Below are 22011 nucleotides of genomic sequence, written 5' to 3' on the forward strand. Positions count from 1 at the left end.
ATCACCCTGCCTGGATCAAGGAGGTTTGCACGGTGGGGTGGGGGAGCCTTGCCTCCAATCTGCTTTACTGATGCTTCAGGCCGGGGGATTGGAGGGGATTGCAGAGAATTCCTCCTGCACGGATTTAGCTGTTCTTAAATCCGCTGGTGAATAAGGCCGAATAAGCAGTTTTTACAAACTGGCAAAGAAAAAGAGAGAGAGAGAAAGGAGAGAGAGGTGTATCCACTCTCCCCTGGGCTGGGGTTACCTCTGCAGTGGGCATGGTCACGTGCAGCAGCAGCAACGGAGCACTGATGCCCTGCACGTGTGCACGGGGGTGGTGACCAGTGTTGGGCAGGGAAGAGCCTCACCTTCTGTCTGCAAACCTGCAGTGCTTCAGGAGCGCAGGATCTCTGCAGCCAGGCCAAGGAAATCACCACAGCAGTAGCCAAAGGGAGCTGGGCCAGCACCCCCCATTGCTCCTCTCTTCCCACCCCCACCCGCCAATGGACACTTGAAAGTCACCGGTGGCACCCAAACTTCAGACTGGTGCAGGCATGCATGGCCCTTTATTGCTGTCCAGCTCACCCCAATAATCCATCTAGCCCAGTATCCCGGCTCTAACAGTGGCTCCTTCAAAGGAACGTGCAGGAGACCCCCAGTGGATAATTACATAGCGATGGGGGCTTTGACAAGAGACAGAATTGTAATCTCCTGGGAATGACACTCTGGTGCTGGGAGTGGAGGCACTCGTTGGTTAACTTCTCTTCTTACCTCCTTTAAGGCTGAAATTTTTCATGGTGCTTCCCGGGCCAGACGCAAACATTCTTCTGCTGTACTTGCGAGTGAGCCGTTCGTTAATATCCTCTAGCATGCTGTGCCTCCAGAGCGCTGGAGTTAATCCTCAAGGCACCCTCGGGGAGTTAAGCCACTTGCCCCAGGAAGCCGAGGGTTCCTGTCAGATCCTCCGCTGGTATAAATCCGGTCTAAAGCTCTGTTGGCTCTATTTGTGCACCAGTGGCAGATGTGGCTCTGGGTTTCCTGATTCCAAGTCCTGTGATCAGGCCTCTGAACTGCACCACTCCTAAGGAAGTGTACTTTGGGCTGATGAAAGCAGCCCGACTGCAGTAACTGATAAGTCAAGAACGCACTTTGCTCCCAGTAGTTTCAGTCAAAGTGATGTTTGCCCTCGATTTCAATAGGAACAGGACTGGGCCTTATAGCCTGCTGATGTCCCTTTAAGAACATATTTTAGACCCCACATCTAAAATTCTTCCCTCCCCCCCTTCAAAAAACCTTAAATTTGTGTGCTGCTCACTGTCGTTTTTATTGGGCATCTCAGTTTTGTTGCTCAGTTTGGGAGCTGGGGAGTGTTGAATATTTCACCTGGTGGTTTATTGCACCACAAGAGGAGTGGGGCCTTATGGGATTTGTGGTTATTAATAACTGTCCTCTTGGGGAAAGAAGGAGCTTCTGTGTCTGCTTCCAGAGGGGCAGAAGAGGAGATGATTGCTCCTTTAGGGCTAAGGATGAAGATTCCTGAGTCCCCCAGAGCAGGGCTGAGGGGAGGAGCTGCCAGCGCCCCTCTTCGTTCCTTCCCATCAAAGCCATTGGGATGATGGGAGGGGCTGGGGCTGTTGCCAGTTGGGGATAGAGCACTTGTCAGGTGCTTGGGAAACGGGAAGGGATAGGATAGCAGGGGACCTTTTAAGAGGAGGTGTTTGAGGGAGGGAATGGGACTTGGATCAGGATCTTGGGGTTGCAAGGAAGGTGTAGGGACTGGCTACAGGCATGGGTGGGCAAAACGGGCAGCAGAAATTGAATATGGCTGCAAATTAGAAGCATAAAACTAGAACAGGAAACATACATACTCTTAAAAAAGAAAAAAACACACTCTTACCCGCTCTAATTCCCTACACAGGAGCATTATGCACTTAAGGCCAGTTCTCCTAAGGCCTCCGCACCCAGCAGCTCTCATTGAGAACAATAGGAGCTGCTGAGCACTTGTGAAAATCTAGCCATTACTCCCGTCTCCATCTCACTCAGTGTGAACAGAGCAAGCCCCAAGGAGGCCAAACAACCCACCTTCACTTCCAGAGAAGAAACTGTTGCCTGTCTGCGTATGTAGTAACCTTGCTCACTATTCCTGTAGTGGTTTAGGACAGCCTAACTAGTGTTAAAACTGAGCCTGATGCATTTATGATCAGGATTATAAGACAGGGTTGCCTGTGATAGCCGGGGATTGGACCCCATGACCCAGGAGGTTCCTTCCAGACCTATGTACGAGCCAGTGGTCCAGCCTGCTGGGTTAATGGTCCATTAAAGCTGACTGTGCGGTGGAGCGGCCGGGAATCTGCCCGAGGAAGCTGGCGTTGGAATGTAACGCCAGAACGAAGTGGCTGGTCTGGGCCGATGAGTGGAACAGGGTTGTTGCCTGACAGCGGTGGTAGCTCTGAACCCAAAGTTCAGCTCTGAATTCCGGATCTTCTCTAATGGGTCAAACTCAGCCCCTGGATCTGAACCCTCCTGTGCGGAGGGAGGCTTGGAAACCCCAGTTTGAATTCCCAGCGGGTAGGTTGTCCCTTACAGAGGGGGCTTGAGCTATGACCTCTGACCCACAGCGGGGTTTACAGCCAAGGATTTGGACAGGGTTGGGTTGGCTTGTTCTCCCCTGTTGTCTGCAGCCACAGAATTACACCAGCCACTGGGCCTTGGTGGAACAGCAGCTCCCTTTGGTGGCTAGTTCAGGTAATGCACAGTGTGTGCTCCCTCTGGATCTCTGTTCAATCCAGGTCCCCCTCCTTGTCTATTTCAAGGTACAGGCTGCTGGTAGGTATCTTCCCCCCAACCCCTAGCAACCGATGCAGCACCATCCCTGGCACTTTAAACAATATCAGTCCAGTGTGTTAAATACCTGCCCCCCCTCCCCCCATCACCACTATTTCTTGGTCCCTGGAGGGGGGGGCCACCAGCTGAGTGGCTCACCCTCACGTGTCTGTTTGGTGGGGGAGGGGGCTGGGACCAGCGAAGCTGCTGCTGAGTAGCAGATGGCAGGAAGGGTGACATCATAGGCTTGATTGTCCTACCCCATTATTTTTCCTGACAAGCCTCCCGCCTTCCTCGCTGGTTTCCTGCTGACAGAGTTTGGAGCTGGAGAGACAAAGGCAGCCAGGGATCCACACCAATTCTCCCCTCTACTTTTCTGGGCTTGGGGGTGGGGGTGTCCCTGACACACACACCCACACCCACACCCATCCTGCCTTGTCCTCTCTTGCTGCCCAGCTCATTGAGGGAGGAGGGGGGTTGCTGTGCTACCTGTGTGATTCCCTGATTGGTGCTGGCCCCAGGGTTGGTATGGCCTTTGCCCTACCTCATTGGGCAGTAGGGGGAGGCACGGACTCCAAGAGCAGCAGCCCCTGCCAGGCCACGCTCTCCCATCTACTGCAGAACCCAGCGGGTAGGGCAAGTTCACCTTGGAAGCCACCTGCTACTCCTCTCTTAGGTAGGCATGGCTGCTGGTGAGAGAGGGGAGCTGGTGGAGAGGGGCATGTGTCCCTTTCTGTCTCTGTGACGGCAGTTCTCCTGCATTCAAACACCTGGTCCCCCCTCTAGCGTGGCTGCCCTGATGTTCCCACTCTGCTCTCACCACACCCTCTTTCCGTCCCTCCCTCCTTGCAGCAAGAAGGGTAATAATCTCTGCCATGTTATCTTGGCACCAGGAACGTTTCCTCCCCATCCCGTACAAACCCTTTCAGATGCCCTGCTTTGGCTCGTTGCCATGGATGAGTAATACTGACACCTGGCTTCCCTTGTTCAAATGTGAGGCAAAGGGGCACGTTGGCTGAACAGTAGGTACTTGAAAGTTAAAATTGCTTTTTCCGGGGCTTGTATTGAAATGTGCATATGCTTCTCCTGATCTGTCTGAGTGAGTGCAAGAAGAAAGACCATATCTAAGCCAGAGGTTTCTAACCCCATGTGCTCAGCGGACCCACCAACAGGGCAGGAGCCTCTTGCCCAGGAAATAGGAAAAATATCAAAGATCTACAACCCCTGTGGCCTCTTAGCCAACATCAAGCTCTGCTACTAGAGCTGTGTGCAAAATTGGGGATGGAATCTTTTTTTTCCAGTTAACAAATGGCCTTTATTTGAGATTAAAAGGTTACAAAATATTTGAACTTTTACAGCTTTTTCAACAACAAACAACATTTTATTATTATTATTTATTTTTTAAAGGAAAATTTCTGCAATTTTTTTTCTTGGGTGGGGGGAAAGGAGGAATGAGAATTCAGTTGCTTTTGGAACTTTTCACAGGAAATGCTTAGTATTTTGCAGCCAGCTACACCTGCTACCCAGTTCTGAAATGCGGCTGCCTCTGGGGTGGAGCTGCAGTAACAGTTAAACAATGGCCGCTCTTGTGTAATGTTGCCGTCATCTTTTTTTTGAAGGGCTGCTGAGGAAGTAACTATTGTCTTAGGGGTGATGTGTATAGGGAAATCAGGGGATCGTTCTATTGTTTGCGCTGCCTGCACGTCATGAAGTGATATGGGGCTGCTGTTTACTTGGTACAATGAGTCACTGTGTTTTGAAATATTTTTGTGAGGTGTCTGACGTGTTTGGATAATACTTAGCTTTCATGTAGCCCTTTTCATTTGTAGATCTCGGAGCACTTCACGAGAGGGAGCAGTATCATTATCCCCATTTTACAGATGGAAAAACCAAGGCAGAGAGAAATGAAGTGGCTTGTCCAAGGTCCCCCAGCAGGCCAGTTGGGAGCAGCACCCAGGTCTGAAGCCCCAGTCCAGTGTCATTCTGTAATCTAAGTCAGGGTTTCCCAAACTTGGGATGCCGCTTGTGTAGGGAAAGCCCCTGGCGGGCTGGGCCGGTTTGTTTACCTGCCCTGTCCGCAGGTTCAGCCGATCGCAGCTCCCACTGGCCGCGGTTTGCTGCTTCGGGCCAATGGGAGCTGCTAGAAGCGGTGCGGGCCGAGGGATGCTCCCATTGGCCCGGAGCAGTGAGCCATGGCCAGTGGGAGCCCCGATCGGCCAAACCTGCGGATGGGGCAGATAAACAAACCGGCCCGGCCTGCCAGGGGATTTCCCTACACAAGCAGCATCCCAAGTTTGGGAAACACTGATCTAAGTCAATGAATACTTAAAATTACACAACTGCTTGGGCTAGGAGCTGTACCCAACTGAAACTGCAGGGAGAGTTTAGGTTAGCAGGAATTCGGCTAAAGCTCTTGGACTCACACCCTGACACTTATGCTTCTCTACATACTCCATCTTATCTGAAATCTCCATTGCCTTCTGCCATAAAGCTGTGTCACTGGCTCAGTACTGACTTGCAGGGAAGCACCAATAGCACCTGGATGTTGTATGAAAGTCTGCTATCTAAGCACGGGGTCTGACCTCCCTCCAGGTAGCTTGTGAGAGCTGACAGGATCATGCCAAAAGTGGCTGCAAAAATCTACACACCTTGGCAGCATTTGAAAAAGTGTCAACCTCCTACTCGGGTGTGGAGAGCTAAGAAAATCAAAAACACTTTCATAAAAGTATAGTTTTCAGACTTTTTTTTTTATGGGGTAGGGATAGACCCCCATCCGCATAGGCTCCCCTTATCTGGCCCCCATCCTCATAGGATCTGAGTGCTACACAATCTTTTAATGGATTTATGCTCACAACACCCCAGAGAGGTAAGCTGATGCTGTTATCCCCATTCCAGCTGGGAAGTGAGACACAGAGCAGCTAATCAACTTGCCCAAGGTCACACAGGGAGTCTGTGGCAGAGCAGAAAATGGAACCCCAGGTCTCCCAAGTCTTAATCTGGCGCCTCAACTTCCGGATGGTTCCTCCTCTTACCCGAGTACTGACTCTGCTAGAGAGTTCTCACAGCCAGGTGAGGAGGGATGTGAGGATTTCTCATGGGGCACTTCTGCACCCGTCTGTGCTCCCTCCCCCTCCCCCTTTAGAAGGCCGAGATTATTATATTGCTCGTTTAAATAATAATCCCTAGAGAAGGATGTCCCCAGGTGCCCTCCAAAGGCTTTATTAGCCCCCCCCCACCCCCCCCTGCCGCAAAGCACTGATCAGCATCCTGTAAGCTGGTTGAGAGAACTCTCCTAAGCCAGGCTGCAGCAGGCAGAACAGCCCATAGGGAAGAGCCCCGCAAGAGCCCCATCCTCAGCACCAGCAAGATGGAAGGGAATTCATTTTTATTACAGTGAATTGTTTGACGTGGGGCAGCATCTGAGTCTTCATGCTGAGGAAAGGGGGCTTGAGCACAAGAAGCTTGAGAAGCATTGTCCTCACTGCCATGGCTTTATCCTCTGCTGAGCTGCACCCGGACTCTGAACGGGTGGGTTAGTTCAAAGCTGGAACGAAAAGGGATGTGAACTCTTCTTTGAACCAAAGCCACCGAGCTGGAGACCTTTTGAGTCACACTCAAAAATACAGCTGATTGAGGGGGTGTTGGCTTTGTTTTGTTTTTGTTTTCTCCCTCTTCAAAGGCTTCAGCCCAGGAACCTGAATGGGATTATGGAACTGTGGGTGGAAGGTGTCTGGCTGCAAATGTCCATCAGTCCTGGTTCACTGAGAAGGTTCCAGCCTGGATCATTTAAAAGTCCGGGGGCCCTGTAGATACAGTATAGCAGTCATGTGATCCTGAATTCCCAGTCCAGTAAGTGGCCTGCTGGACCCGCAGCACCACAGCATCCTGCTCGCGAGGACGTGGGTTGCTGAGGCAGTCATGGCATACATATGCATAGCTCGTACCAATGGTGTAGCGAGAGGAAACTCCCTGTCTCCATGTCCCATCTGACTGGTGGGCCGATGACTGCGTCCTTTTGTGTCTGGAAATGTCAGCGGGGCTGCCTGTGATATGTGGAACTGCGTTAACTGGTTGGCTGTGCCAAATGTCTCCCAACCTCTGGGAAGTCTCCATTACCTGGGATTCCTCAGGCAGCTAAGACGTGGTCTTGGGAGAGAGAAATAGGTTCCTCCTCCAGTTGAAAGAGGGCTTACCTTTGTCTTGAGCCAAGGCATGTTGGGGAAGACTGTAGACTACTGTCTGAGCTACTGAGTCAGCTCAGTTAGTAGAGGACAGGTGTCCAGTGGGGATCACACATCCATTGCCACAACTGGCACCTTGGACAGGACATCATGTCTGGTATCTGTTGATGACCCTTAAGCAAAAAGAATCACCTGTTGGAATCAGCAGTTGGTGTGGGGTGGGAAGGTTTGAAATCGCTGCTCATTTGCAAGCTGGAAGCCAAATTTAGGTTGCTAGGGAAGAGACTAAAATCCAGGACCTCTATGGTGGCATTTTCAGAAATGCTCCCAGTTCCACGCGCAGGGCCAGGTAGGCAGGCAGAGCTTCAGAGTCTCAATGCGTGGATGAGACGATGGTGTAGAGAGGAGGGGTTCACGTTCATTAGGAACTGGGGAAACTTCTGGGATGGGAGGAGCCTATACAGGAGAGATGGGCTCCACCTAAACCAAAGTGGAACCAGACTGCTGGCACTAAACATTAAAAAGGTTGTAGAGCAGTTTTTAAACTAGGAGATGGGGGAAAGCCGACTGCTGCAGAGGAGCGTGTGGATCGGACACAGACTTCTCTTAGGGGAGAGTCTGATGATAGAGAATCTCCAGGTTATAGTCAGGAGCAGAGGAATGAGAAGTATAATGTAAGGGCCGGATCAGATGATAAACCGTCACATAAAAAAGAATCTGGCACATCAGAAAAAGGCAGGCTAATAAACAGGGACAAGTTTTTAAAGTGCTTGTACACAAATGCCAGAAGTCTAAATAATAAGATGGGTGAACTAGAGTGCCTTGTGATAAAGGAGGATATAGATATAATAGGCATCACAGAAACCTGGTGGACTGAGACCAATCAATGGGACACAATCATTCCGGGGTACAAAATATATTGGAAGGACAGAACAGGCCGTGCAGGGGGAGGAGTGGCACTATATGTTAAAGAAAGTGTAGATTCAAGTGAAGTAAAAATCTTAAGCGAATCCACAGGTTCCATAGAGTCTCTATGGATAGAAATTTCATGCTCTAGTAAAAATATAACAGTAGGGATCTATTATCGACCACCTGACCAGGACAGTAATAGTGATGATGAAATGCTAAGGGAAATTAGAGAGGCTATCAAAATTACCCGTATTTTTCCTTGTATAAGACGCCCCCATGTATAAGACGCCCCCAACTTTTCTAACCCCAAATTCAGGTTTTTTGTTTTGTTTTGTTTTCTTTGCCGCTCCAGCCGCGCTTCAGCTGTCCCCCCCCCCCCCCCCGACTTTGCCGCTCAGGCACAGGAAGAGAACGCCGAGGTAGAGGGGCCGAGGAGGGCCATGCACCCCGGCTGGTCTCTGGCGGCGGCCCTGCCCGGCTCCTGCCGCATTCCTCCCCGGCCGCGCGACTCCTGCCCTGGCCCCGCGTCCCTGGCCGCCCGGCTCCCCGCGTCCCTGCCGCCCGGCTCCCCGCGTCCCCGACCCCCCGGCTCCCCGGCCCCGGCCGCCCAGCCCTGCGTCCCCAGCCGCCGGCCCCCCGGCCCCGGCTCCCCGCGTCCCCGACCCACCGTGTCCCCAGCCGCCCGCTCCCCGGCTCCCCAGCCCCGCGTCCCCGGCCCCCCGCATCCCCGGCCCCCCGCTTCCCCGGCCGCCCGCCCGGCCCCGCTTACCCAGTCCCGCTTCTTTGGCTGCCCGGCTCCGGGTCCCCGTCCACGGCCGCCCGGTCCCGCTTTGCCGGATCCAGCCACGTGCAGGCAGCGCGGTAAGGGGGCAGGGAGGGGGTGTTGGAGAGAGGGCAGGGGAGTTCAGGGGTGGGGGGGTGGATAGGGGTTGGGGGGGTCAGAAGGCAGGGAACAGGGGGCTTACTTCCGTGTATAAGACTACCCTCAATTTTTAGTCTAAGGATTTTAGGAAAAAGTATAGTCTTATACACGGAAAAATACGGTAAGAACCCAATAATAGTGGGGGATTTCAATTATCCCCATATTGACTGGGAACATTTCACTTCAGGACGAAATGCAGAGATAAAATTTCTCGATACTTTAAATGACTGCTTCATGGAGCAGCTGGTACGGGAACCCACAAGGGGAGAGGCGACTCTAGATTTAATCCTGAGTGGAGCGCAGGAGCTGGTCCAAGGGGTAACTATAGCAGGACCACTTGGAAATAGTGACCATAATACAATAGCATTCAACATCCCTGTGGTGGGAAGAACATCTCAACTGCCCAACACTGTGGCCTTTAATTTCATAAGGGGGAACTATACAAAAATGAGGGGGTTAGTTAGACAAAAGTTAAAAGGTACAGTGACTAAAGTGAAATCCCTGCAAGTTGCGTGGGCCCTTTTTAAAGACGCCATAATAGAGGCCCAACTTCAATGTATACCCCAAATTAAGAAAAACAGTAAAAGAACTAAAAAAGAGCCACCGTGGCTTAACAACCATGTAAAAGAAGCAGTGAGGGATAAAAAGACTTCCTTTAAAAAGTGGAAGTCAAATCCCAGTGAGGCAAATAGAAAGGAGCACAAACACTGCCAACTTAAGTGCAAGAGTGTAATAAGAAAAGCCAAAGAGGAGTTTGAAGAACGGCTAGCCAAAAACTCCAAAGGTAATAACAAAATGTTTTTTAAGTACATCAGAAGCAGGAAGCCTGCTAAACAACCAGTGGGGCCCCTTGACGATGAAAATACAAAAGGAGCGCTTAAAGATGATAAAGTCATTGCGGAGAAACTAAATGGATTCTTTGCTTCAGTCTTCACGGCTGAGGATGTTAGGGAGATTCCCAAACCTGAGCTGGCTTTTGTAGGTGACAAATCTGAGGAACTGTCACAGATTGAAGTGTCACTAGAGGAGGTTTTGGAATTAATTGACAAACTCAACATTAACAAGTCACCGGGACCAGATGGCATTCACCCAAGAGTTCTGAAAGAACTCAAATGTGAAGTTGCGGAACTATTAACCAAGGTTTGTAACCTGTCCTTTAAATCGGCTTCGGTACCCAATGACTGGAAGTTAGCTAATGTAACGCCAATATTTAAAAAGGGCTCTAGGGGTGATCCTGGCAATTACAGACCGGTAAGTCTAACGTCGGTACCGGGCAAATTAGTTGAAACAATAGTAAAGAATAAAATTGTCAGACACATAGAAAAACATAAACTCTTGAGCAATAGTCAACATGGTTTCTGTAAAGGGAAATCGTCTTACTAATCTATTAGAGTTCTTTGAAGGGGTCAACAAACATGTGGACAAGGGGGATCCGGTGGACATAGTGTACTTAGATTTCCAGAAAGCCTTTGACAAGGTCCCTCACCAAAGGCTCTTACGTAAATTAAGCTGTCATGGGATAAAAGGAAAGGTCCTTTCATGGATTGAGAACTGGTTAAAGGACAGGGAACAAAGGGTAGGAATTAATGGTAAATTCTCAGAATGGAGAGGGGTAACTAGTGGTGTTCCCCAAGGGTCAGTCCTAGGACCAATCCTATTCAATTTATTCATAAATGATCTGGAGAAAGGGGTAAACAGTGAGGTGGCCAAGTTTGCAGATGATACTAAACTACTCAAGATAGTTAAGACCAAAGCAGATTGTGAAGAACTTCAAAAAGATCTCACAAAACTAAGTGATTGGGCAACAAAATGGCAATTGAAATTTAATGTGGATAAATGTAAAGTAATGCACATTGGAAAAAATAACCCCAACTATACATACAATATGATGGGGGCTAATTTAGCTACAACGAGTCAGGAAAAAGATCTTGGAGTTATCGTGGATAGTTCTCTGAAGATGTCCACGCAGTGTGCAGAGGCTGTCAAAAAAGCAAACAGGATGTTAGGAATCATTAAAAAGGGGATAGAGAATAAGACTGAGAATATATTATTGCCCTTATATAAATCCATGGTACGCCCACATCTCGAATACTGTGTACAGATGTGGTCTCCTCACCTCAAAAAAGATATTCTAGCACTAGAAAAAGTTCAGAAAAGAGCAACTAAAATGATTAGGGGTTTAGAGAGGGTCCCATATGAGGGAAGATTAAAGAGGCTAGGACTCTTCAGTTTGGAAAAGAAGAGACTAAGGGGGGACATGATAGAGGTATATAAAATCATGAGTGATGTTGAGAAAGTGGATAAGGAAAAGTTATTTACTTATTCCCATAATACAAGAACTAGGGGTCATCAAATGAAATTAATAGGCAGCAGGTTTAAAACAAATAAAAGGAAGTTCTTCTTCACGCAGCGCACAGTCAACTTGTGGAACTCCTTACCTGAGGAGGTTGTGAAGGCTAGGACTATAACAATGTTTAAAAGGGGACTGGATAAATTCATGGTGGCTAAGTCCATAAATGGCTATTAGCCAGGATGGGTAAGAATGGTGTCCCTAGCCTCTGTTGGTCAGAGGATGGAGATGGATGGCAGGAGAGAGATCACTTGATCATTGCCTGTTAGGTTCACTCCCTCAGGGGCACCTGGCATTGGCCACTGTCGGTAGACAGATACTGGGCTAGATGGACCTTTGGTCTGACCCGGTACAGCCTTTCTTATGTTCTTATGGTGCCAGTCCTTGTCTTCCCGCAGTAATTCAGGATGCACTTGGGGTGTGATCACTTAACCCCTTTGACGGTGTCAAACAGGGCACTTTCTGGCAGCAGATTACCATGGTGATGGGCATTTCAGAATCCTAGGGGTAGAGCATCCTTCCATTCGGATTGTAACTTTAGGCAGTCAGGACCCAGCTGGATGAGGATTGGTCCTTGGGGAGAGCAAGGTGTATCACTTGGCATGAAATGGTTAATTAGCCCCAGTGCTTCCTGATCCCTCTGCAGCATTGGGTCATCTCCCAGGCAGCTGCAGCTTTCCCTGGAGAGTGTACTAGGAGGAGTCACCTCTTCTTTAACTCTCTTGTAGAGTTTCCTCCAGGTTTATTCTTGCTCAAATAGTATCCATGTAGACACAGATCCTGGCTTCAACACCTGGCTTCCCTATCAACTTTCCCCTCTATGGTTAGGCCCAAAGGTGGCCTAGCTTGCCATAGAGTGTCAAAAGCGTGTTCTACTGTAGACAGCACTCATGCCCTGGCATGGTTAAGGATAGCCAAGATAATCCACTAGCACATTTCTATCTCACCTCTCCAAGTCTCTTCAGCCAAGAGTCCAGCACTTCTCTGCCAAACGCTTGCACAATGCCAGCTAAGGCTCTGGCCTCGTGTTCTTCCTTATAGCTGTGCTAGGAGAGGTTCTGCCAGTATTGTGAGCTTCCCCACAGCAGTGCTGTGAGAGGCTTTACAATTCCAGCAGCATGATCCAGCTTTGCATATCAGTCCAGCCGTGTCCTCTTGCCCACTGCAGCAGGGGACAGAACAAGGGCTGAGGTGGACCTGTGGTCCCAGGAGTTCTGTAACCCTGCAAAGCCCTTTTGGGTTGGGCAATTAAGGCAGCAGTGCGGCCTGCTTGGGGGAGTACTGGAGCCTGCAGCTGCTGGTCAGGGCAGGCCCAAACTGTCTGTCCTCTGTTCCTTCAAAGCACCAGCTCAAGGTTGAATTTGTCCCTTGTTGTTTGTTCCAAAGGAAAATGGGGGGGGGGGGGGAAAGGAATTTTTAAAAAGAGAGCTGGCCCTTCTGTCAGCCTGTTTCTGAGCTCTCCCCAGCAAATGCAGTGTTTGTTTATTGCAGCTAGGCCATGCGAGGCCAGGGCTTGTTTGGCATTTATATTGCCCGAAAGCGTATAACTTTAATAAGATGTAAACCGTGTCACATCTATCTGCCGTTGCCCAGCAACCCTTCAGTAATGGGCAAAACAAAGCCTCCCAGTGTGGAGGAACACTAAATCCTATTGTGGGATAATTTGGCTGGCAAGTGGTTATCTCCCCTGGGGGCCCCCTGCACTTGAGGGGGCACCCTGGTGTGTGTGGCTAAGGTATCTGTTCTCTGGCGAGGCGTGTCCCCACCCTGTTGGGAAGGGATCATTTGGAGCATTCCGATGCTGTGGTGTGCAGCATTGATGGGCTCCTGACGAGATCAGGGTTATTGACGTCCTTGGGATTAGAGGACACTTAGTGTCTATCCAGGATGCGGCGGGAAGGCGTTAGGAAATGGGTACACAGCCAAGCAGCCGCGTTGTCCCATGCAGTGTTTTTGTTTGCCCCCTCCCCCCCCCCCAAAAAAAAGTTTTGGTCCACAGTTATTCCTCCTCCCTGCTTCATGGAGCACTGGGAGTTGACCAGGTTCTGAACAGGAGGTTCCACCTACATGGGTTGTAATGTTGTTGTTAGTGACATGAGACCCTCAGCTGAGATCGGGGCCCTGTTGTGCTAGGTGCTGTACAGACATTGAGCAAGAAACAGTCCCTGCCCCTACTTACAGTCTAAATAGACAAGACAGACAAAGGAATTATTATTATCCCCATTTTATAGGTGGGAAACTAAGGCACAGAGGGACTAAGATGTTTTCCCAGGGTCACACTGAGTCTGTGACTGAGCTGGAGATTAAATTGAACCCACGTCTCTTGAATCCCAGTCCAGTGCGACTACGAGACCATCATTCCTTCCTTTCACTGCTGGCTATGCCAGACTGTCGATTGTCCGACAGCCAGGGAAGGTGGGCAGCCTACGAGTCTGAGGTGGGACCTGAGAGTCAGGTGCCTGAGGTTCTAATCCCTGGCTCTGCTCCATACTTACTGTGTGACACTTAGAAAGTCACGTATCCTCTCTTTGCCTCTGTTTTCCCATCTGTGAAATGGGACTGTACTTCCCTACCTGAGCTGGATGTTATGAGGCTTAATCAGCCTCTCGCCAGTGCTTTGAGTGCCACACATGAGAGACCCTATAGGGAGCGCTGAGTATTACTGAGGCTGGATGTTCTCCCTTCAAACCATTCCTGAAGGAGCTTGGAGGGTACTATTGTCTCAGCCCTGTGAGGGGCTGAGCTGCGGATACTGCAGAAGGCTCATCAGTACTCGGGCTCTGTTTGGATTTGGGTTATTCAACAGTGCCACTAAAGGGATGTAGTTAACTTTAAAAAAAAAATCAAAGAAAATCCTGGGCCAGATCCTTTGCTGGTGGAAATCAGTGTAGCTCCCTTGAAATCACTGGAGCTATTCCAATCTATGTCAGCTGAGGATGTGACCCTGTAATATGAATCTCTGATCCTATATTATTAATAGCATCTTAGATTATTAAAAGTGCAAGGGACATTAAAGCTCAGACCTCCAAAGGTGCCCATTTCCCATCTCAGCTAGAAAGCCCAGTTCCTTTTTCTCCCATTCGTGCTGTTTTCTTGCCTTTTTGCATTTCTCTGCACTGACTTTCTGGGTCCAAGCTAAGTCAGTTTCTCTTTCCCCTTCATAGTGCTGTGGTGTCTGGGGTTCAGGTTGTCACGTTGTCTGTAGTGGCTCATACCAAAGAGTGGCTTGTTTTTGACAGTCTGCCCTGAGGTTGGCAGACACCCTAAATTGGTGATAAATTCTATAATTAGATTTCACCAATCCATAACAAATGTGAACTCCTGGATCACTGCAACAGTCTTGCATAGAATCACGGGCAGTCCTTTTTGGCTCTCCAGTCCACCCGGCCACCCAGGCAAGCTGGACTTGGTGATAAATGGTCACTTACACCAAAAATCACAAAATATTCAGGTTGCTCCCCGTTCCAGGAGACGAGTCGCTTACCTTAGATCCATTTGTGCCTTAGATCTCATACCAAAGACAATCCTATAGTAAACTAACTAAGGCTTTATTAACTACGAAACGGAAATGAGAGAGTTATTTACAGGTTAAAGCAGGCAACATATTTGCACAAATGAGTTCAGTCTGTGATTCCAAAAGATGTAGTAATCTGACAACACTGCGTGTCTTTTTTGGGTGGACCCGGGGGATCTCTGCTTTTCGTTCCTTAGCGCCAGCTCTTGGAAGTCCAAACTGAACAGGAAAGAGATGAATAATTTTCATGCCTGCTATCTTTATTTCCCTCTTCCAGAATTCAAGCTGATGGGATGTGCTTTCTCACACTAGCACCTTCAGGTGTGTGAGAGGGCCATTAAACCAGCCTTTGTGCTGTGATGTTCCAGGATGGCTCAGTCAGTCTTCATAGTTCTTCTGGGTGAGCGGGGGAGCCACTCATCCTAAGTTCACAAGCTGGCCTCCAGAGACCTCCCGCCTCATGTGTTCTTGCAGGCCTGGAGCCTGGCAGTGTAGGCAGCCGTTGATCTCTTTGCTGTTCAGGACACTGGAGAGCAACAGTGCTCAGCCCCCTGTGCTGCAGAGCAGAGCTGAAGAAGCTGGGTGGAGGGCAGAGTGCTGTGCTATGCTGGGGGGAGTTGGCTTCACTCAGCAGCTCAGGGTGAGATGGGTTGGAGGGCACCAGACAGGGTGGCAGGAGAGGTGCTGAAGTGGAGTATGCCTGGCGACACTGAAGGCAATGGTCATTTGGCACCAAGCCCCACATGTGGCACCAAAGGCACATGGAGTGGGAGCAGGACTGCAGAAGTCACTGCGAGCACAATGGTAAGAGCTACCACCCATCGGGCTCTGCTCTCAGCCCAGGTGGCAGTTGGGGGTGATGGGCAGTGCTGGGGCAAGGTCACTGATGCCTCAGATGGCTGAGAATAGAGATGGGGCAGGACGTGCTTGGCGGGCCAGGGAAAGGCATCTCGGATCTTTGTATGCAGGGCAGTCAGTAGGTTGTCAGGCGATGCTGCTGGCCATGGACTTCTGGCAAGCGTGTCGTTCTGTGGAGGTTGCTGCCGAATCAAAGCTCTGAAGGGTTAGTGAGTGTGGCACAATGGCAGGCACCTCCCCCCACTTGCCCGAAAACCAGATTGGAGCAGGTGAGTGACAGCTCCAGCTCTCGATACCTGGGGAACTGAGATTGCCAATGCATATACAAGCCCACACTGCAGAGAACAGCAAACTCGCTACACAGACAGCCCTAGACTGTAAACTCCTTGCCCAGCTGCACAGTATCTGCGCTAAACTGCTCTTTGGGCTATAATGGAAAGGGCTGTTCATTCCCTGCCTCCCTCCCTCCACCCCCCAAGTCCTGCTGGCAGGTTTAATGCTGGCTCTGCTTCACAGCTGCTGCCTCCACCTACCGCAGAATAATAAATGTGCCTCGCCCCACAGAGCGGGAGGCTGCTAGCTCGCAAGGCAGGTGTATGCTACCCATCAGCCTATTCAGCAGGTGCACTGAGCCGTGGCACTGTGAGGATTTTATCAGCCTTTAACGCGTTAACTTTTCATTAGACACAGCAGCCCCTGGCCATGCCTCCTGCTCTCTCTGTAATCCTGCTGTTAACTGGGCACCATGTAACCTCTCATCAGAGAGCGATCTCTTCCTCCCCCAGCCCGCCCTCCTAAGAATGGCTGATACCCTGGGCGCAAGCCCTGAAAGCTGGCACGCCTCATTGGTGCTCCTGAATTCACCAAGTCTTGGGCTGGGTTCCTGAGGATCTGGGAACAGCAGCTGGCTCTGTAAATTGCTCACTGCACAGAAAGGTGCAATGAGCGAATCAGGCCGATCTCCCCGCCACACACGGTGCTCTCTGCTGTGTGCAGTCCCTATTGTTAGGAATGCCTAGGGAAAGGGGGCAATGAGAGCCCACATGACAAACAGCTGATGTGGGGATGTTCCCACCACTTCTAGTACTAGGGCCAAGCTTGGTCTGCAGGAGGCTTTGACTTGGTAATGCCCTCCTAGCAGAGGAGACTCTGAGAGAGCAGATGGCAAATTGTAATTGATTTGCGTTGTGGTAACACCTGGGCAGGAGTCCCATTGTGCTAGGTGCTGTACATGCACAAAGTGAGAGAGCCCCTGTCCCAATGACTTAACATCTACATGGGCAAGACAGGGAAAGGATGGCGGGGAGGGAATAACTTGCTCAAGGTGGCAGAGATGAAGTGACTTACCTGCAGTCATACAGTTGGTCAGTAGCAGAGCCAGGAATAAAACCTAGGGCTCCTGAGTCCCAGTCCAGTGCCCAATCCACTGGACCACGTCGTTTCACATATGAGCTGACGTGCTATCAAAACAAATGGATGTGACTCTTGAGGCTGGCTGTGCAGAGAGATTATAAGGTGGCAATTACAGCCCATGCCTCCCTCTCTCTGACTGGCCCTGAAAGCATCCCTGCTATGCAGGATTCAGTTCCAGCTACCTTGATAGCAGAAAGAGAGGCAGATTGGAGAAGAGCAGTACAAGGGAAATGGGGGAATGGAGGGTTTGCTTGTGCGGAATTATTGAAAGAGCTGAACAGTTCAAAGCTGGCTAAACGGGGAAGTGAGTGTTTGTTGTGTGGATCTGCAAGGGAGGAATGGCTTGTGTGGGGGTGTAACTGGGAGGATGGGAATGAAGTTAAGCAATGGAAAATTTAGGCAGGGTATGGGAGAAGAGGGGCTTGAGAGTGGGATTTTCAGAAGTGCTCACAATTAGCCTGACTGCTCCCACTGGAGTCCATGGCAAAATGCTCAATGACAGAGCTGGGTGCGAAGTGAGGCCTAAGCCGAGCACCTTAGAACACCCCGCCCTTCCTGTCTGTAAGAGCTGCTAGCCTGGGGAGTGGTGAGCGAAGCCTCCTCACTTGGGATAGGACAGAGTCCTGCACAGGCTGAGGTGGCAGGGGCAGGGCTGAGGTAAATGTCATTGTCATGTGATTCCTCGGCTTCACCTAGACAGCGGTTCCAATCTCTCATGTGGGTTATAATGGAGGCCGGGGGCTTCCCTCTCCATGTCCATTCAGCACAGGCCTTCTCCATCCAACTGTCTCAGTAGATCCTGAGACCTGACCTACAGGAACCATCTTCTCCTGGGGAGTTCAGTTTCCATGTCCATTCAGCTCTTGGTTTCTACCAGTAGACCCCAGACCTGTTCTGGCAGAGCCAGCCTCCTCAGGTGTGAGTGGGAGAGCCACATCTCCATGTTCCTTCAGTTTAGAGGAGCAACATTAATCTGCTCCATAACCTTACTGTGGCCACCAGCTCCCCTTCTCCCTCCCTTTCTAGCTCCCCTGCTTGTTTCTTGCTCCATCCCTGATCTGGAGGGACCATTGCCTCCTGGGGTGTGGGCAGCAGGAGGATTCACTCCATCCTACCTCAGGCTGGGGACTCTTCTCCAGCACTGAAGTCAGAAAGCCTTGGCGACACAGAGAGCAGTGGAGATCAGCAGAACTCCCCATATCCAACCCTTGCCCCCCCTGCTATCTGCCCCCTACATGCAGTAATGCTCTGTTGTGGTGGTTCCCCCCCCAGGTGGAGGCGGAAGAGCACCAGGACGTGGTGGTCTATGACCAGAGCACACGGGACGTGAGTGGCTTGGCTGCCGACAGTTTCCTCTCCATCCTCCTGGGCAAGCTGGACAGCTGCTTCCACAACGTCTCCATCCTCACAGGTAGGATCTGGCTGGGATGCCATGGAGAAGTGGGGGCTCTGCCCCTGAAAGGGGGCGGGGAGGATGTCTCCCTTGAGTACGCGTGGTTGTGACTAGTGTTTCTATCTCCGGGCCAGACGCTGGGTCACCAGCACCTTAGGGTGCCCATGGGAGTGCCTTCAGGTGACACTCCTGGATGAACTGTGCCATCTCCCAGAGATGGGACGTCCTTAGAGGGTGTCGTGGCACCAAGAATGCAGACTGGCTGCAGCACCTATCTGGCGCATCACCAGTCCTGCTCATCCGTACCTCCGTCTAAGCCGGCCTTGGGTGCCTCAGCCTGTAGGCAGGTGCTATAATGGGGGACTGAGACATGTGTAGAGTCTCTCATCCCAACACACTTCTCAGTCTACCTATGAGAGGCTGCCTTTTCACCTTCCACTGGAAGACAGCCACTTCTGGGGTGGAACCTCAGTGCTTCTAAGACAGGAAGTGAAGAATTCTAGGCCTGGGAATGAAGGCTAACATCCCCACAGTTGAAAATGTAGAGGAAGTTTGCGTTAGGCAGTGTAATTACCTGAGCTGGAATGTGGCCTCGGTACTGGGATTAACACTCTTTCTCTTGCGCCTGGGGATCTGCAATGAGTGCTCAGCACTCCCACTTTAGATCCACTCTTAAAGAGAGCGCTTGGGTTCAATGCTGGGAGCTCAGCAGCCTGAGAGAGGGAAGAAATTCCCCATAGAACCCAGCCACACCCAGTGTTGCGCGTATCGTGAAGAGGCACCTGTGTGCCATGGTGTGGATCTGCTGCCCGGGGTCTCGCTGACACAGCCCACAATTAGCAATGCAGGGCTGTCAGATGTTCGTTGGGGCCTCCTCCACTCTTGGCTCAGGAATGGAGGGTGAATAAGGACACGGTCTTCCATGCCCTGAGGTGCTGAGTATTGATGGTATGTCTGTTCCCCGATACCTTACGGCGCTGGCCCATGTCAAACCTACTACATGGCTCATGATCTCTGCATAGTGCCCAGGTGTTGGTAATGTGGCCCTAAAGAGGAGACTCTCTAAAGGTCTTGTTGAGATACAGTTGGCCAGGAAGGGTGGGTGTGAGCGAGAGGAGGGAGCTGTGTGTGGCTCCAAAGGACCAAATTAACTTGGAATAAAACTCCTTGGGTATGTTTAGTGCCTGTATTTTGTTCCACACAGACAGAGGCCCCATCCAGAGTGGTATCTGAACAGTACTAGGCCCAGCATTGTTCATCCATGACTGTCACTGCTATGCTTTTAGCATGATTTCTCCAGAGAGACCTTTGCACTCAGAATAGAATACATCAGAATTGTAGAGAGGTGTTTTTTTTTTTTCTTTCTTCCCAAACTCTGTCCTAAGTAAACCATGCTACACATTGCCCTGGTAAGTGTTCTGTCCAGGCTACAGGTTTACGTCCTGGTTCTAGCACAGCAGAGCCCTTGTCCACTTTGCTCAGGGAGAAAAAAACGCTAGAATCCTGCTGGGAGTGAGCATGTCTAGGCCTGGATGTCGCCAGCACCGTTCTGCTCCCACAGAGAACCTTGCCGTATTTGCAGCTGTGTTTCTTGGGCCATTTGGGAGCATGCCAGAGGTCTCCAGTCTCTCTTGTAAATGGGTTTCAGGGCAGTGCACCCTCTTGAGGGATTTGCCAGCGCCGCTCAGTTGTGCCCTTCTTAATGCAGAGGAAACAAGTGAAGCTGGGCTGCCCCCTCAGCTTGCGTTTCTGCAGGCAGCCGTCACTTGGGAACAGATGTGGGCCAAAGGCTGCGCTCGCTTGGCTTGGTTGGTGGCATGTTGTGTGACCGCAGGGTTTAAGGCTGACTTGGGGGGGGTGGGAGTGGGGGGTGCACAGCACATCCAGCCAATAGGCTGGTGAACTTGCTCCCTGTGGAAGGGCAGCATGGCAGCCTGTCATGTTTCCTGGGCACACGCAGACAGGGATGATACAGTCTTTCTCTAGACTATATGAGGGTCAGTCTGCCTCACTGTTGTCTATTGAGCTCAAGGAACAGCTCCCCAAGCTCAGTCAGTAAAGGAAACTCATATAGATTAAACATTGGTGTGTGTTCCATATGTTCCCCCCAGTAGAGGGCAGTGTTGTCCATCAACACAAAAATGCTCCATCCAAGCTCCCCCAAGAAGAAGCACAAGGCTGCAGGGATAGGGGTTTGCTTGCTCTTCTGGCTCTTTTTCCTCTTGTACCTTCTAGCTCCCTGTGACTTTAGGGGACGTTCTCCGTCTATCTCCTGCTTGGAGCCAGTCCCACAGTAGGAGCAGCCAGCAGGACTGTTGTGTAACGGAATAGCTTTGCTGAGGAGGGAGCATGGATGGGAGGATGTGGATGGAGAGGGCAGGGAGGTGGTTGAAAGTATCCAGTTACCCTCTCCCAGATGAAAACATCCACCCCATGCTGCTTAATATTTAAAAAGTGAATGAATGACCAGAGCTCCACTCAGTCTCGCGCCTATTTAAAAAAAAAAAAAACCCTGGGGAGGGGGGCATTCTTCATTCAGAAAAGGAGGAGTGGGGGTGGAGGAGTTATCACTGGAATGAATCGGGGTCCCCTGGGTGTTATCCAAGAAGACAGAGCATATGAGAGCAAGTGAGCATGATGTTCTAATTATAGCCTTGCTGCAGAGCAAGAGTTGCTCTCCCGGTGCCGGGACAAAGCTCACGAAAAGCAGAGTAGGGAATGAATGAATGAAACTCTCTCTGGCAGTAAAAAGAGCTGGTGAGCAGGTGTCGAGAGGGTGAAAGCTCCTGTTCATTCTGGCAGCTAGGAAGGCAGGGCTGCCTGGCTTGTTTCCCATCACGTAGCCATCCTGTGCATTCTTTGCTGCATTGGACTCAGGCAGCCTGCTCCTGCCCTTGGATGCAAGGCACGTGTACACGTGCAGCACCTCAAGCTGTGTTAGCGCCGGTAGGCGCCACCATAGGTCACATTCTGGGGGTTAAAGCAGGGGACCCCTGGCTTCTCTTCCCTACTCTGCCAGTGGCATGCCGTGTTTTTTGGCAACAACTGTGTTTCAGTTTTGCCCTCTGTGCAATGGGGATGAAATTTGTTAGCACCTATGGAAGAGTCTGGCTCAGTTCCATGCTGGCCAGGGACAGAGGCTGCGTCCAGTTGTGGAAACAACATAGCAGCCACAGGCTTTTGTCACAAAGGACAAGTCTCTGACCAATATCTGACCTTAGTAATCTGAACTGCTCTGAGATCCATGGGGCTGTGTTTGTACAGTGCCTAGCACAAGGGGGCCTTGATTTTAGTTGGTTCCTCAAGGTGCTACTGTTGTATGCAGAAGAGAGGCTCAAGGAGAAGGCTTTGACTGTACCCTGGGCTTTAAAAACCAGCAAAGCCACCTTTAAAATCTCCTTCCTCACTTCAGAGGCAGCCAGTGTAGTAGGGCACAGGGTGGGAGTGATGTGAAAGAGGACCTCAGGTCAACGAGCAAGCATACTGCTGCCTCTTGAACAATCCACCAGTGCAGTGAAGCCTGGTTGAGAGGAGATACAGTAATCCAGGCTTGTGGTCGGCAGGGCCTGTTCTGCAGCTCCAAGGTCACTGCGGCATCAGTAAGTGCAGAACCCTGCATAAATTGCACAATGAGGTGAAAAGAATCCTCTTTACCAACCTCCCCAG

The 22011-nt window shown here is 50.7% G+C and overlaps 1 protein-coding gene across 2 annotated transcripts in view; it reads left to right on the forward strand.

Annotated features, from left to right (window-relative positions):
* The window catches only part of DUSP8 (dual specificity phosphatase 8), a 107155-nt gene that overhangs the window by 39890 nt on the left and 45254 nt on the right, over window positions 1-22011 (forward strand). For both annotated transcript variants that reach the window (XM_045015049.1, XM_045015048.1), the window contains exon 3: window positions 18225-18363. In XM_045015049.1, the coding sequence (XP_044870984.1) occupies window positions 18225-18363 (139 nt within the window). The remainder of the gene's footprint in view (window positions 1-18224; window positions 18364-22011) is intronic.

This window comes from Mauremys mutica, chromosome 4 (genome assembly GCF_020497125.1).
Source record: "Mauremys mutica isolate MM-2020 ecotype Southern chromosome 4, ASM2049712v1, whole genome shotgun sequence".
In the NCBI taxonomy this organism is placed as follows: Eukaryota; Metazoa; Chordata; order Testudines; family Geoemydidae; genus Mauremys; species Mauremys mutica.